General features: G+C 49.1%; 1 protein-coding gene across 4 annotated transcripts in view; it reads right to left on the bottom strand.

The window, feature by feature from the left end:
• Positions 1–15,795, bottom strand: part of LOC144601494 (palmitoyltransferase ZDHHC3-like) — a 60,671-nt gene that overhangs the window by 38,977 nt on the left and 5,899 nt on the right. For all 4 annotated transcript variants that reach the window (XM_078413697.1, XM_078413687.1, XM_078413716.1 and 1 more), the window contains exon 3: positions 5,809–5,933. In XM_078413697.1, the coding sequence (XP_078269823.1) occupies positions 5,809–5,933 (125 nt within the window). The remainder of the gene's footprint in view (positions 1–5,808; positions 5,934–15,795) is intronic.

Genomic DNA, 15,795 nt, shown 5'->3' with positions numbered 1-15,795 from the left:
TCCTCACTGTTAACAAATCGTCTGTCCCAGGTAAAGTGTTACCATCAACAGAGCTCTTATATTGTGCAATAACCTTTCACTTTCACAAAGCACGTTAAACTGTTCACTTTCACAAAGCGCATTAAACTTTTCACTTTCACACAGCGTGTCGCTGCGTCTAGCTGCACATGACAATAAATGAATGAAGCAAAGATTGTGTGGAGTAATGGCAAATGGAATGTAGTTGTGGTAAGTGTGTGTGACTGTACGAGGGTGAGACACACCACGGGAATGAGGATGAACATAGCCTTGGGGAACGGCCTGAAAGAGGCAGCACAAACGGACAAGGCGGTTCCTGCTGGGACCACATGCTGAAGCTTTATAAAACACCTCTATGGTGTCACCACACAAGACGACAATGTGATGGCACAGGAGATTCACAAGGAGTTAGGATTAGGTTTATGAGGAGTTTGTACGTTCTCCCGGTGACAGCGCGGGTTTTCTCCGGGTGCTCCGGTTTCCTCCCACATTCCAAAGACATGGAAACATAGAAAATAGGTGCAGGAGTAGGCCCTTCAGCCCTTCGAGCCAACCACAATCAGTACCCTGCTTTTTCACCATATCCCTTGATTCCTTTAGCCCTAAGAGCTAAATCTAACTCTCTCTTGAAAACATCCAGTGAATTGGCCTCCACTGCCTTCTGAGGCAGATAATTCCACAGATTCACAACTCTCTGGGTGAAAAGGTTTTTCCTCATCTCAGTCATAAATGGCCTACCCCTTATTTTTTAACTGTGACCCCTGGTTCTTCACTCCCCCAACATCGGGAACATGTTTCCTGCCTTTAGCCCGTCCAATCCCTTAAGAATTTTATGTTTCTATAAGATCACCTCTCATCCATCTAAATTCCAGTGAATACAAGCCCAGTTGCTCCATTCTTTCATCATATGTCAGTCCCACCATCCTGGGAATTAACCTGGTGAACTTACGCTGCAATCCCTCAATCGCAAGAATGTCCTTCCTCAAATTAGGAGGCCAAATCTGTACACAATACTCCAGGTGTGGTCTCACCAGGGCCCTGCATAACTGCAGTAGGACCTCCTTGCTCCTAAACTCAAATCCTCTCACAAAGAAGGCCAACATGTCATTGGCTTTCTTTGCTGCCTGCTGTACCTGCATGCTTACTTTCAGTGACTGATGTACAGCACACCCAGGTCTCGTTGCACCTGTAGTGGCTCCCAAGGGTCGGGCTATTCCACTATCGAACCCCTCGGCATGGGAATGGACTTCAGGGATAAAGGGCAGGGGTTTAGGCGCGATCGTTCCCTTGCAGACCTGACTGGACAAGAGAACAACAGCTAATAAAATCCCTCCCAAAACACCTGGCTCCCCACCTTCATTTTGGGCTTATCGTCAAGCCACACACCTCTCTTTCTCCTTTAGAACTGAGATGAGGAAAAGAATCTGTGGAATTCTCTGCCTCAGCCATGATCATATTGAATGGCGGTGCAGGCTCGAAGGGCCGAATGGCCTACCCCTGCACCTATTTTCTATGTTTCTATGGTATGGGGAGAAGGCAGGAACGGGGTACTGATTGAGAATGATTGAGAATGATCAGCCATGATCACATTGAATGGCGGTGCAGGCTCGAAGGGCCGAATGGCCTACTCCTGCACCTGTTGTCTATTGTCTAATCCGACACCATTCAGATAATAATCTGCCTTCCTGTTCTTGCCACCAAAGTGGATAACCTCACACTTATCCACATTAAACTGCATCTGCCATGCATCCACCCACTCACACAACCTGTCCAAGTCACCCTGCAACCTCATAGCATCTTCCTCACAGTTCACACCACCACCCAGCTGTATCAGTTTGTAGGTTAATTGGTGTCTGTAAACTGTAAACTGTCCCCAGTGTACGAGTGCCAGTGTATGGGGTAATTGCTGGTTGGCACAGACTCGATGGGCCGAAGGGCCTGTTTCCGCGCTGTACCTCTAAAGTAATGTTTATTGTTTAGGTTTAGGTAAAGCTAAATCTTATTATTGTCACATACACCAAGATACTGTAAAAAGATTTGTTTTGCATGTTATCCAAACTGTACAATAAATAGTACAGCACAAGAACAGGCCCTTCGGCCCACAATGCCTGTGCCCAACATGATGCCAAGACCAACTCTTCCCTCATAACCCATATCCCTCCATTCCCTGCATGTCCATGTCTTTAAAATGCCACCAATGTATTTAAATCAAGCTAACCTCAAATACAAAGGGAAGATAGAGTGCAGAATGTAGTTCTCAGCATTGTAGCATCACAGACAAAGTCCAATGTCCGCAATGGGGTAGAGGTGAATGGGACAGTACCCTAGCTCATGGAAGGGCCGTTCACAAGCCTGATAACAGAGGGGAAGAAGCTGTTCCTGAGTCTGGTGGTGCGCACTTTCAAGCCTCTGTATGTTATGCTGGACAGGAGCGGGGAGATGGGATGACTGAGGTGGGACAAGTCTTTGACAATGTTGGCTACTTCTCTGAGGCAGCGTGAAGATGTTGGACTGAACATTAGTTCTGGGGAGATTGCAGAGGCTGGCTTGTTTACTGTGGATGGAAGGAGGTAGAAAGAGACACGATCGATCTGTTTACCATGTTGGGGATAGCAAGAACACGTGTCGAGGTTCAAGGTGAGAGGAGGGAAGTGAAGAGGGCAATGTTTCTACACAGAGGATGTTTGGGCAGGATTGTGCTGCATGACCAAATTTAGACATTTAAGCAGCATCTGGGTAAATACACGTCACCAAAGCATAGGTTTGGTGCATAAGCAAAGCCAGGGACCCGGGTTCCATCCCGACTACGGGTGCTGTCTGTAGGGAGTTTGTACGTTCTCCCCGTGGCCTGTGCGGGTTTTCTCCGAGATCTCTGGTTTTCTCCCACACTCCAAAGACGTGCAGGTTTGTAGGTTATTGGCTTGGTATGAAGTAAATTGTCCCTAGTATGTGTAGGATAGTTAGTGTGCGGGGATCGCAGGTCGGTGCGGACTCGGTGGGCCGAAGGGCCTGTTTCCGCGCTGTGTCTGTAAACTAAACGGATTAGTGTGCAACAGGCAACAAAGGCATGATGAACTAGTGGGACAGTTTCTGCAGTGACTATGATACCACACACTCACCCACACACACACACACTCACCCACACACACTCACCCACACACACCCACTGACCCACACACTCACCCACACACACCCACTGACCCACACACACTCACCCACACACACTCACCCACACACACTGAGCCACAATTACTGCACAGTGACTATGATACCACGACTCACCCACACACACTGAGTCACACACACTGAGCCACACACACAGACTCACCCACACACACTGAGCCACAATTACTGTGGCCAATTCACCAACCAACCTGCGAGTCTTTGGGATGTGGGAGGAAACCACACAACCTGGAAGAAACCCACATGCTCACATGGAGAACATGCAAACTCCACACAGACAGCACCACAGGCAGGTTAAGGTCAGGCTTGAAGCCAGGCTTTGGTGATGTGAGGTAGGGGGCTCTAACAGCTGTGCCACGGTGTTGTTCAATCCTGGTAAGTGTGAGAAAATGGGAGGACTAATTAGCTGGGGCCGTAGCAGAATGAATGGCTGGGCTCTGGGGAGTAACAAACAGCAACATTGGTGTACAAGTCCACAGGGCGCTGAAAGTCAGACTTGCTTTCAGGAGCCTGGGCAGAGAGATGATAGAATGGCATGAAGATGCATTGGTTAATCACAGATAGCGGACCTGACTGCACTGGAGGAGCTGCTGAGCTGATTCCCTCTGATTAGTCTCGCTTTGATTTCCTCAAAGTGGTGGAAGCTGAGAGGGGACTTGATAGAAATATAGAAGATTATGAAGGGCAAGATATAAGAACTTTCATCCTTCAGCGGAAGCAGAAAAACCAGGATGTATTTCAGCAAGGCCTTTGGCAAACCCCCGCCTGTGTCAGTGGCGGAGTAGACTTGATGGGCCGAGTGGCCTAATTCTGCTCATATTACTTATGGTAGTCTACAAGATTAGAGTGGATGGAAACCATAGGGAAACAGCCAGTTGCACATGTGCCGGGCCTGGAGGGAGGAATGGCCGTGGTTGTGGAGACCCGTGGTCAGCAGCGGTCAGTGATGGGTCAGTCCCCAGCTGTGAAGTATACAGAACTCACTGGGAGAAGGCCGTGATGTTTGGGGGAACCCACTCACTGGGGAAAGGCCGTGATGTTTGGGGGAACAGAACTCACTGGGAGAAGGCCGTGATGTTTGGGGGAACCCACTCACTGGGAGAAGGCCGTGATGTTTGGGGGAACCCACTCACTGGGAGAAGGCCGTGATGTTTGGGGAACCCACTCACTGGGAGAAGGCCGTGATGTTTGGGGGACACAACTCACTGGGAGAAGGCCGTGATGTTTGGGGGAACCCACTCACTGGGAGAAGGCCGTGATGTTTGGGGAACCCACTCACTGGGAGAAGGCCGTGATGTTTGGGGGAACCCACTCACTGGGAGAAGGCCGTGATGTTTGGGGGAACCCACTCACTGGGAGAAGGCCGTGATGTTTGGGGAACCCACTCACTGGGAGAAGGCCGTGATGTTTGGGGGAACCCACTCACTGGGAGAAGGCCGTGATGTTTGGGGAACCCACTCACTGGGAGAAGGCCGTGATGTTTGGGGGAACCCACTCACTGGGAGAAGGCCGTGATGTTTGGGGGAACCCACTCACTGGGAGAAGGCCGTGATGTTTGGGGGAACAGAACTCGCCCGAGGGAAGGCCGTGATGTTTGGGGGAGGGATGAGGCGTGAAATGGTTTAATGTCGGGTGGTGCGGAAGCTGTGGAAGGATCTGCCGGACACGGATAGGCCTCGTCAGTCACGCAAGGAAATGTAACCACAGATGACAAATCCCCCTCTCCAAGCAGGACAACGCCAAGCCACACCACCATCTCCCACAGATGGACGGATGCCAGAGAGATTGAAGCTACTGGGAAAAAGTGAAGGTCAATGTTACTCTGCTAATGGAAAGACACCAGAAACAGCCAGGACATTGTCAGGGGGACATCTAATTTGATTGACTCATCATTCTATCCCGGACTACTGAGTAAAGTACGTCACTTAAACCGAACGTCACGATGACCCCCCAGAGCAGAGTGGCCAGGAACTGTGTCCTGCCCCGATGTGCTGCAGCTTTATATGGTCAGTATTTCCCACTCTGTTCCTTGTGCCTCCCGCAGACTGGTGACTTGCTAATCTACAAACCTCCACCGTCCTACCGCCCAGCTCCCCCAAAGATGCAGCACATAATCATTCTATGAGAAGGTTTTAATCAACATAGACGTTTTATTCATTTTGTAGCTGGTTAAGTAACTGTATGACTCGACATTTGGACAGGCACATGGATAGGACAGGTTTGGAGGGATATGGGCCAAATACAGGCAGGTGGGACTAGTGTAGATGGGGCATGTTGGTCAGTGTGGGCAAGGTGGGATTAGTGTAGATGGGGCATGTTGGTCGGTGTGGGTGGGTGGGACTAGTGTAGATGGGGCATATTGGTCGGTGTGGGTAAGTGGGCCGAAGGGCCTGTTTCCACACTGTGTGACTCAATAACTCTAAATGAATTTTCCCTATTTAAATAATATATTTATATTATAATAAATATAATATATTAGATGAGGGTTTTTTCTTGCAATTGGTGTTTGTAGGCCAGTGAAGCAGGGAGAGTTGTTGCTGGTGACAAGACCCAGGTGAGATTGTTGCTGGTGTTGCTGGTGACAAGACCCAGGTGAGATTGTTTTACCTGCAATGATGTGCACGTTCCGGCTTGATGCTGCAGCACTTGGGGCATTTATACACCACTTGGCCCGGTTTCAACTGTAAACTTTCAATGAATTCCTTAGTGGCATTCCCTTTAGGTACCGCGCCCTGGCAAACAAAGACAAGGTGAAATCAAACTGCTGCTGCAAATGGCAGAAATATAATATAGCATTATGTTCAACTTAACACAGTATTACAGGGTATAATTGTAAGCTGCAAGTGCTACAGCGATGAGAACCCCTATACTGAGGGAAGAGATATCACAGCAATGCACTCAGTGACGAGATTAATACAACTGGGCGAGTGAGTGAGCCTCCTTCAAGTGTCAATACATGGCAACAGAATCCAGACTTACTTTCACCACTCCCCCCCCCCCCCCCCCCCCCCGCTCAAGGCCAATGGATTAGCAGATGAACATCACATTCATAGCTTGCAATTCCTCCCCGACTGATGTAAACGCTTCATAATCACGCTTTCAGGCAGCGTCTGGGACAATCTTCACATTCCCAACAAAGACCTTGCAGTTTGTTCTGTTATAATGCGTGATTAGGTTTTTTTTGTTTCTAGAGATACAGCACGAAAACAGGCCCTTCAGCCCACCGTCCACAACAACCAGTGATGCCCACACATTAACACCATCTTACACACACTGGGGACAATTTACAATTACACCAAGCCAATTAACCTACAAACCTGTATGTCATTGGTGTGTGGAAGATTTAGTTTAGAGATACAGCGCGGAAACAGGCCCTTCCCCACCGGGTCCGCGCCGACCAGCGATCCCCGCTAACACACTAACACTATCCTACACCCACGAGGGACAATTTGTACATTTACCAAGGCAATTAACCAACAACCCTGCACGCCATTGGAGTGTGGGAGGAAAGACTGGGAGAAAATTCCCGCGGGTCAATAGACAATAGGTGCAGAAGGAGGCCATTCGGTCCTTCGAGCCAGCACCGCCATTCAATGTGATCATGGCTGATCATTCTTAATCAGTACCCCGTTCCTGCCTTCTCCCCATACCCCCTGACTCCGCTATCGTTAAGAGCTCTATCCAGCTCTCTCTTGAATGCATTCAGAGAATTGGCCTCCACTGCCTTCTGAGGCAGAGAATTCCACAGATTCACAACTCTCTGACTGAAAAAGTTTTTCCTCATCTCAGTTCTAAATGGCCTACCCCTTATTAACTGTGGCCCCTTGTTCTGGACTCCCCCAACATTGGGAACATGTTTCCTGCCTCTAACGTGTCCAACCCCTTAATAATCTTATATGTTTCGATAAGATCTCCTCTCATCCTTCTAAATTCCAGTGTATACAAGCCTAGTCGCTCCAGTCTTTCAACATATGAAAGTCCCGCCATTTCGATCACGGGGAGAAGGTACAAACCCCGTACAGACAGCACCCGTAGTCAGGATCGACACGGGGCTCTGGCACTGTGAGGTAGCAGCTCTACCGCTGCACCACCGTGATTCACAGAAACAGGCCCTTCGACCCAACTTGTCCACGCCGACCAAGATGCCCCATCTACTCAAGTCCCACCTGCCTGCGTTTGGCAGCATCTCTCTGTGAAACTGGATGCGATGCGATTGAAGAATCAGGGAACACTGTTCACATTACGTGGTTGCCTTGGTTGCAATGTGATCTTGCTTGGGTACTAGCCATGTACTAAGCAGACGCAGGCTGCCTGTTTCATTGCAGAAGCTGAACGTTACTTTGGAAATTGATAAGCAGAGAAAAGCTGTCATAGAAATTAAATCCTGTTTCCATGTAACGTTCCTGCAGTAATCAGACACCACAGGCTGACACAAAATGCTGGAGTAACTCAGCGGGCCAGGCAGCATCTGTGGAGAACATGGACAGGTAACGTTTCAGAGTGCTGGAGTAACTCAGCGGGCCAGGCAGCATCTCTGGAGAACATGGTTAGGTGACGTTTCAGAGTGCTGGAGTAACTCAGCAGGTCAGGCAGCATCTGTGGAGAGAAGGAATGGGTGGCGTTTCAGGTTGAGACCCTTCTTCCTTCTCTCCAGAGATGCTGCCTGACCCGCTGAGTTACTCCAACATTTTGAGTCTACCTTCGATTTAAACCAGCATCCTCGACACCACTACTGCCAGTTTGCCCACAAAAGGCCATTACAGTTACTTTGTTAACAACAATCCCTTCTATTGAGTGCAAATACTCTATTAAATAATGTAACATACAGCATCTATTAATTTAATAGAAACATAATAAACTTCTAGCTATTTAAAAGAACTTTACTTTTGAAAATCCTGCAGGAAAAATACATTTATTAATGTAAGTCTGCAACATTTTGACACCAAACATCCCTTTTCCCCATTGACACAATTGTTTTTAGTTTAGTTTAGAGATACAGTGCGGAAACAGGCTCTTCCCCACCGAGTCCGCGCCGACCAGCGATCCCCGCACACTAACACTATCCTACACACACTAGGGACAATTTACATTTATACTAAAGCCAATTTACCTACAAACCTGCACATCTTTGGAGTGCGGGAATGAAACAGAAGATCCCGGAGAAAACCCACGCAGGTCACAGAGAGAACGTGCAAACTCCGTACAGACAGCGCCCGTAGTCAGGATGGAACCCGGGTCTGTAGCGCTGTGAGGCAGCAGCTCTACCCGCTGTGCCACCGTGCAACCATTGTTTCTGTGACACTATTTTTTTATGATATTTTATAGATGACAGTGGTTTTTAAGAAGCTTTTGGATGAGCAGGGAATGGAGGGGTAGGGATAATATGCAGACAGAAGCTGGCCCATGGATTGTTGGAGCCAGTTAGTTCCAGTTAGAGCAGGAGTCTGGATCGGTTGGGTGATAATTTGATCAACATCGGCTCATTGGCTTTAATGGAGCAACAGGTAGACACAGAGTGCTGGAGTAACTCAGCGGGTCGGGCAGCATCTGTGGATAGAAGCAGTGGGTGAGGTATTGGGTTGAGACCCTTCTTCACACCAGTCTTTGGTGAGGTGACTGAGCAGACGAGGACAGTTACCGCCTGGTGTGAATAAATGAATACATTTTATTGGCCAAGTATGTACATACAAGGAATTTGTCTTGGTGCTTTGCTCACAAATAATAACGTGACATACAGTAAACAATTTTTCTTTGAACCTAGAAACCTTCTTTCTAGGTTCAGCGCACGTGACGGCAGGTGGAAAGGTGCAATGGTCTTCCTGCTGGATGTGGGCAGTGAGGAAACCTGCTGGTGACCACACCCATGGGCACTGACCACACCTATGGGCAGGGACCACGCCCGTGGGCATGAATCACGCCTGTGGGCACTGACCACACCCAGGGGCATGAATCACGCCCGTGGGCATGAATCACACCTGTGGGCACAGACCACACCCATGGGCACTGACCACGCCCATGGGCATGAATCACGCCCGTGGGCATGAATCACACCTGTGGGCACAGACCACGCCTGTAAGCATTGTATCCAAGTGCAGCTGTTAAACGCTGTGTTGGGGAACTGGGACTGCCAGGTGTGGTACTAAGGAGCAAAGTTAAAAAAGGAAATCAGAAGGGCAAAAAGGGGCCAGGAGATAGCTCTGGCATAAAGGGCAATCCCAACAGATTTTTATAAATACATAAGGGGGAAAAGGGTAACTAGAGAGTGGGACCTCTCAGGAATCAAAGCGGTCACCTCTGTGTGGAGCCACAGGAGATGGGCAAGGTCCTCAATGAGTATTTCTCCTCTGTATTTACCGAGGGGAAAGACAGCAGGATGGAGGAACTTGGAGCAGTCATTGGAGGTGTCTAGAGAGCAGTCAGTGTTGCCGTTGAAGAAATACTGAAGGTGCTGTCGTGTTTGAAGGTAGACAAATCTCCAGGGCCTGATCAGATATGTCCGAGGATATTGTGGGAAACTAGAGAGGACATTGCGGGAGCCCTGGTTAAAATTTACGAGTCGTCCTTAAATACAGGAGAGGTGCCGGAAGACTGGAGGGGGGCAAATGTTGTGCCTCTTTTCAAGAAGGGCTGCAGGGAAAATGCTGGGAACTATAGGCCGGTGAGCTTAACATCTGTAGTTGGTCAGTTACTGGAGAGTGTTCTGAGGGATAGGTTATACAGGCATTTGGATGGGCAAGGGCTGATTAGGGGCAGTCAGCATGGGTTTGTACGTGGGTGGTCGTGTCTCACAAACCTGATTGAGTTTTTTGAAGATGTGACCAAAAAGGTTGATGAGGGCAGAGCTGTAGATGTTGTGTACATGGACTTCAGTAAGGTGTTCGACAAGGTTCCGCATGGTAGGCTGCTCTGGAAGGTTAGATCGCATGGGATCCAAGGAGTGAGAGCTGAATGGATAGCAAACTGGCTCCATGGAAGGAAGCAGAGGGTGATGGTGGAAGGTTGCTTCTCGGACTGGAGGCCTGTGACTAGTGGTGTGCCTCAGGGTTCGATGCTGGGCCCGTTACTGTTTGTCATCTACATCAATAATTTGGATGAGAACATACAGGGCAAGATTAGCAAGTTTGCAGATGATACAAGAGTTAGTGGTTTTGCAGACAGTGAAGATGGTTGTGAACGATTGCAGCAGGATCTGGATCGATTGGCCAGGTGGGTGGAGGAATGGTTGAAGTGTGAGGTGTTGCATTTTGGGAAGTCTAACATGGGCAGGACCTACACAGTAAATGGTAGGCCTCTGGGGAGTGTTGTAGAGCAGATGGATCTAGGAGTACAGGTGCATGGTTCCCTGAAGGTCGAGTTGCAGGTAGATAAGGTGGCCAAAAAGGCTTTTGGCACTTTGGCCTTCATCAGTCAGAGTATTGAGCAGAGAAGTTGGGACCTTTCTGTCATGGGCCTCCTCCAGTGCCATAGTGAGGCCCACTGGAAATTGGAGGAACAGCACCTCATATTTCACCTGGGCAGCTTGCAGCCCAGTGGTATGAACATCGACTTCTCCAACTTTAGATAGTTCCTCTATCCCTCTCTTCCCCTCCCCTTCCCAGATCTTCCTCTATCTTCCTGTCTCCACCTATATTCTTCATTTGTCCCGCCCCACTGACATCAGTCTGAAGAAGGGTCTCGACCCAAAACGTCACCCATTCCTTGTCTCCTGAGTTGCTGCCTGACCTGCTGAGTTACTCCAGCATTTTGTGAATAAATACCTTCGATTTGTACCAGCATCTGCAGTTATTTTCTTATAGAGAAGTTGGGAGGTCATGTTGCAATTGTATAAGACGTTGGTGAGACTGCATTTCGAATATTGTGTTCAGTTCTGGGCACCATGTTATAGGAAAGATATTGTCAAGCTTGAAAGGGTTCAAAAAAGATTCACGAGGATGTTGCCAGGACTAGAGGATCTGAGCTTTAGGGAGCGGTTGGGTAGACTGGGTCTTTATTTCTTGGAGTGCAGGAGGATGAGGGGTGATTTTATAGAGGGCATAAAATCATGAGGGGACTAGATCGGGTAGATGCACAGAGTCTCGAGGACCAGAGGACAAAGGTTGAAGGGGAAAAGATTTAATAGGAATCTGTGAGGTAACTATTTTTACACAAAAGTGGTGGGTGTATGGAACAAGCTGCCAGAGGAGGTAGTTGAGGCAGGGACTCTCCCAACATTTAAGAAACAGTTAAACAGGTACGTGGATAGTGTAAGAAGGGACTGCAGATGCTGGTTTAAACCGAAGATAGACACAAAGCTGGAGTAACTCAGTAGGACAGGCAGCATTTCTGGAGAGAAGGAATGGGTGATGTTTCGGGTCGGGACCCTTCTTCAGACTGGTTAGGGATAAGGGAAACGAGAGATATAGATAGTGATGTGGTGAGATAAAGAACAATGAATTAAAGAAAGTAGAAACAATGAAGAAAGTAACGATGATAAAGGAAACAGGCCATTGTAAGCTGTTTATGGGGGGAAATGAGAAGCTAGTGTGACTTGGATGTTGGAGGGATAGAGAGGGAATGCCGGGGCTACCTGAAATGAGAGAAGTCAATGTTCATACCACTGGGCTGTAAGCTGCCCAGGCAAAATATGAGATGCTGTTCCTCCAATCTGCGTTTAGCCTCACTCTGACAATGGAGGGGACCAAGGACAGAAAGGTCTGTGTGGGAATGGGAAGGAGAATTAAAGTATCCAGCAACCAGGAGAAGCTCCAGCTTTTTGATTCTATCTTGGGTACATGGATAGGACAGGTTTGCAGGGATATCGACCAAACGCGGACAGGTGGGACTAGTGTAGCTGGGACATATTGGCCGGTGTGGGCAGGTTGGGCCGAAGGGCTTGCTTCCACACTGCATCACTTTATGACTCTAAGTGGGACTAGTGTAGCTGGGACATGTTGGCCATTGTGGGCAAGTTGTGGGCTGAAGGACTTGTGTCCACATTGTATCACTATGACTAGTGCAGCTGGGACTAGTGTAGCTGGGACATGTTGGCCGGTGTGGGCAAGTTGGGCTGAAGGACTTGTGTCCACACTGCATCACTCTACGACTAGTGTAGCTGGGACATGTTGGCCAGTGTGGGCAAGTTGGGCTGAAGGACCTGTGTCTACACTGCATCACTCTATGACAGTGATACAATGGGTCTACGATACGATATAACTTTATTTAGTCCAGAAAGGAAATTCGTTTGTCAACGGTCATGGAACACAGCAAGATGCATGAAATTAAAGTGCCGAGTGGAAAATCCAGGATTCGGGATGTACAAAGATTGGGGATGGGGGGGGGGTGGGGGGGGGGGTAAGGGGAGTCCGTCTACTCCATGACAAGTCGCTTTATAATCTTGTGATCGGGTCATCTGGTCTGGGGACATCTCGTGGTGTGAGAGGACTCATCGCCACTACTCCCTCAGGCAGTGCCATGTTCTGGGTGGAAAGCTTCTTCCTCCTGCTCCTCATTTTACCAGACATATAATTTTGTAAACTTCTCCCTAGTTTGTTTTACTAAATAGCAACAACCCTCATTGTTCTGAATTAAACTCCATCTGTTATTCCTCAGCCCAACTGGCTCAGTAGAACAGTACACCACTGGAACAGTCCCTCAGCCCAAAGGGTGTGTGCTGAACATGATACCAAGACCATCTCTCCTCTGCCTACACATGATCCATATCCCTCCATCCATCTGCCTATCTAAAAGCATCTTTAGCACTCCTCTGTATCTGCCTACACCACCACCCCTGGTAATGTGTTCCAGGCACCCACCACTGAGCAACAACAAACATTAATCTTCCCCCTTTCATCTCGCCAGCAGACTGTCCCAGCAAGGAACTTGCCCCATGCATCTACATTAATCTTCCCCCTTCATCCACTGTCCCAGCAAGGAACTTGCCCCGTGCATCTACATTAATCTTCCCCCTTCATCCACTGTCCCAGCAAGGAACTTGCCCCGCGCATCTACATTAATCTTCCCCCTTCATCCACTGTCCCAGCAAGGAACTTGCCCCGTGCATCTACATTAATGTTCCCCATTCATCCACTGTCCCAGCAACGTGACACCCTGCGCATCTACATTAATCTTCCCCCTTCATCTACTGTCTCAGCAAGGTCTTTCCCCCTTCACCCACTGTCACAGCGACGTGACGCCCCACGCATCTACATTAATATCCCCCTTCATCCACTGTCCCATCTACATTAACCTTCCCCTTCACCCACTGTCCCAGCACGGTCTCTGACCACCCTGTGCCGCGGCTCAATAATGGAGCATTCACAGCAGATTAAAGCAGACATTCACAGAGATGTGAGAGCTTAAGCGAGCCCCTGTCTTGGTGCCGTCCGCCAGAGGGAGGAGGCAGCCAGCAGCTGTCCTTTAATCCTGTCTCAATAAGGTAATTCGGTACAACCAATCTTAATCAGTCATTCCTCATGAGATGAACAGTCACCACAGGAATCAATGATGAATACAATTCACAATCATTACAGTGATCACACATAGTATGTCCAGAATAGTTACTGACACGTTCTCTGGGGAGTTGCCTCAATGTAAAAGGAGCTGTGCAGATGAAGATGCGAGCCAACAGAATCGCAATCTAAATAATTAAGCAACAGTTCACCGTTAATTAAATATTTAATTACAGGGAGATGCATTAACAGCCTTAGTCTTCTTGCAAAAGTACCAATTTCACAAATAGATTAATACCAAAACAAACTGACTAGATAGCACTGCCTAATTTTAAACAGATTAGTTTAGTGATACAGCGTGGAAACAGACCCTTCAGCCCAGCGAGTCCACACCGATCTGCGATCACCCCGTACACTAGATTAGTTTAGAGATACAGCGCGGAAACAGACCCTTCCCCACCGACCAGCGATCACCCCGCACACTAGTTTAGAGATACAGCACGGAAACAGGCCCTTCAGCCAACACCGACCAGTGATCCCTGCACACTAACACTATCCTACACAAATAAGGGACAACTTACATGTATACCAAGCCAATTAACCTATAAACCTGCACATCTTTGGAGTGCGGGAGGAAACCGAAGATCTTGGAGAAAACCACATGGTCTCAGGGAGAACGTACAAACTCCACACAGACAGCACCCATGGTCAGGATCAAACCCGGGTCTCTGTCGCTGAAAGGCAGTAGCTCTACCGCTGCGCCACCGTGCCGCCTAACATTAATTAATGATCCTTAGGAAAAACAATGAATTGTTACAAATCTCTGTTCTTGAGGCAGAACGTGGTCCGTTCCTCCACCACCCCCCAGTGTCACTAACTCCACCCCCACCACCCCCCACAGTGTCACTAACTCCACCCCCCAGTGTCACTAACTCCACCCCCAGTGTCACTAACTCCACCCCCCAGTGTCACTAACTCCACCCCCACCCCCCCCAGTGTCACTAACCCCCCCCAGTGTCACTAACCCCACCCCCCCAGTGTCACTAACTCCACCCCCACCACCCCCCAGTGTCACTAACTCCACCCCCCCGTGTCACTAACTCCACCCCCCAGTGTCACTAACTCCACCCCCCCAGTGTCACTAACTCCACCCCCACCCCCCCCAGTGTCACTAACCCCCCCCCCACAGTGTCACTAACCCCACCCCCCCCACAGTGTCACTAACTCCACCCCCCAATGTCACTAACCCCACCCCCCCAGTGTCACTAACTCCACCCCCCCCAGTGTCACTAACTCCACCCCCACCATCCCCCCAGTGTCACTAACCCCACCCCCCAGTGTCACTAACCCCACCTCCCAGTGTCACTAACCCCACCCCCCTGTGTCACTAACCCCACCTCCCAGTGTCACTAACCCCACCCCCCTAGTGTCACTAACTCCACCCCCACCAACAGTGTCACTAACTCCACCCCCACCCCCCCCCCCACAGTGTCACTAACTCCACCCCCACCCCCCGCAGTGTCACTAAATCCACCTCTCTATGAACAGCCATTCGCTGTGAAGCTTTGGGCACACCTCGGCTCTAATTGAGTGACGGGGTAGATGTGATGGGCCGAATGGCCTAATTCTGCTCCTACAAGCCGGGAAGAACACTTCACTATGAAACGCGAGGTGGAGGCTGGGGAGTTCAGGGAGGGTTGCAGATGTTCAGGGGCACATCTGTATCAGCAAGGAGGAAGTGTTCGAAACACAGGTCAATGAACCTTATGTCAGACAGGAACAGGAAACAGGCCCTTCATCCCAACTCACCCATGCTGACCAAGGTGCCAAGCTAAGCAGTGATAGAGGATCTGAGAATCTTCACCTGGAAAGGGAGGAGCAGACTGGAAAGAATGAGCATTGTTTTGTGCACGCAGAAATTGTCTCGCAAATTTACTGATTTGTTTTTTAGGAGATATATAGGATGCAAGATTCTGCAGTTGTAAAGGGCCCTGGTGAGACCACATCTGGAGTGTTGTGTACAGTCTTGGTCTCCTAATTTGAGGAAGGACATCCTTGCTATTGAGGCAGTGCAGCGTAGGTTCACGAGATTGATCCCTGGGATGGCGGGACTGTCATATGAGGAAAGATTGGGCTTGTATTCACTGGAGTTTAGAAGGATGAGAAG

This window comes from Rhinoraja longicauda, chromosome 2 (assembly GCF_053455715.1).
Source record: "Rhinoraja longicauda isolate Sanriku21f chromosome 2, sRhiLon1.1, whole genome shotgun sequence".
In the NCBI taxonomy this organism is placed as follows: domain Eukaryota; kingdom Metazoa; phylum Chordata; class Chondrichthyes; order Rajiformes; family Arhynchobatidae; genus Rhinoraja; species Rhinoraja longicauda.
This window is presented reverse-complemented; position numbering and strand designations above follow the sequence as displayed.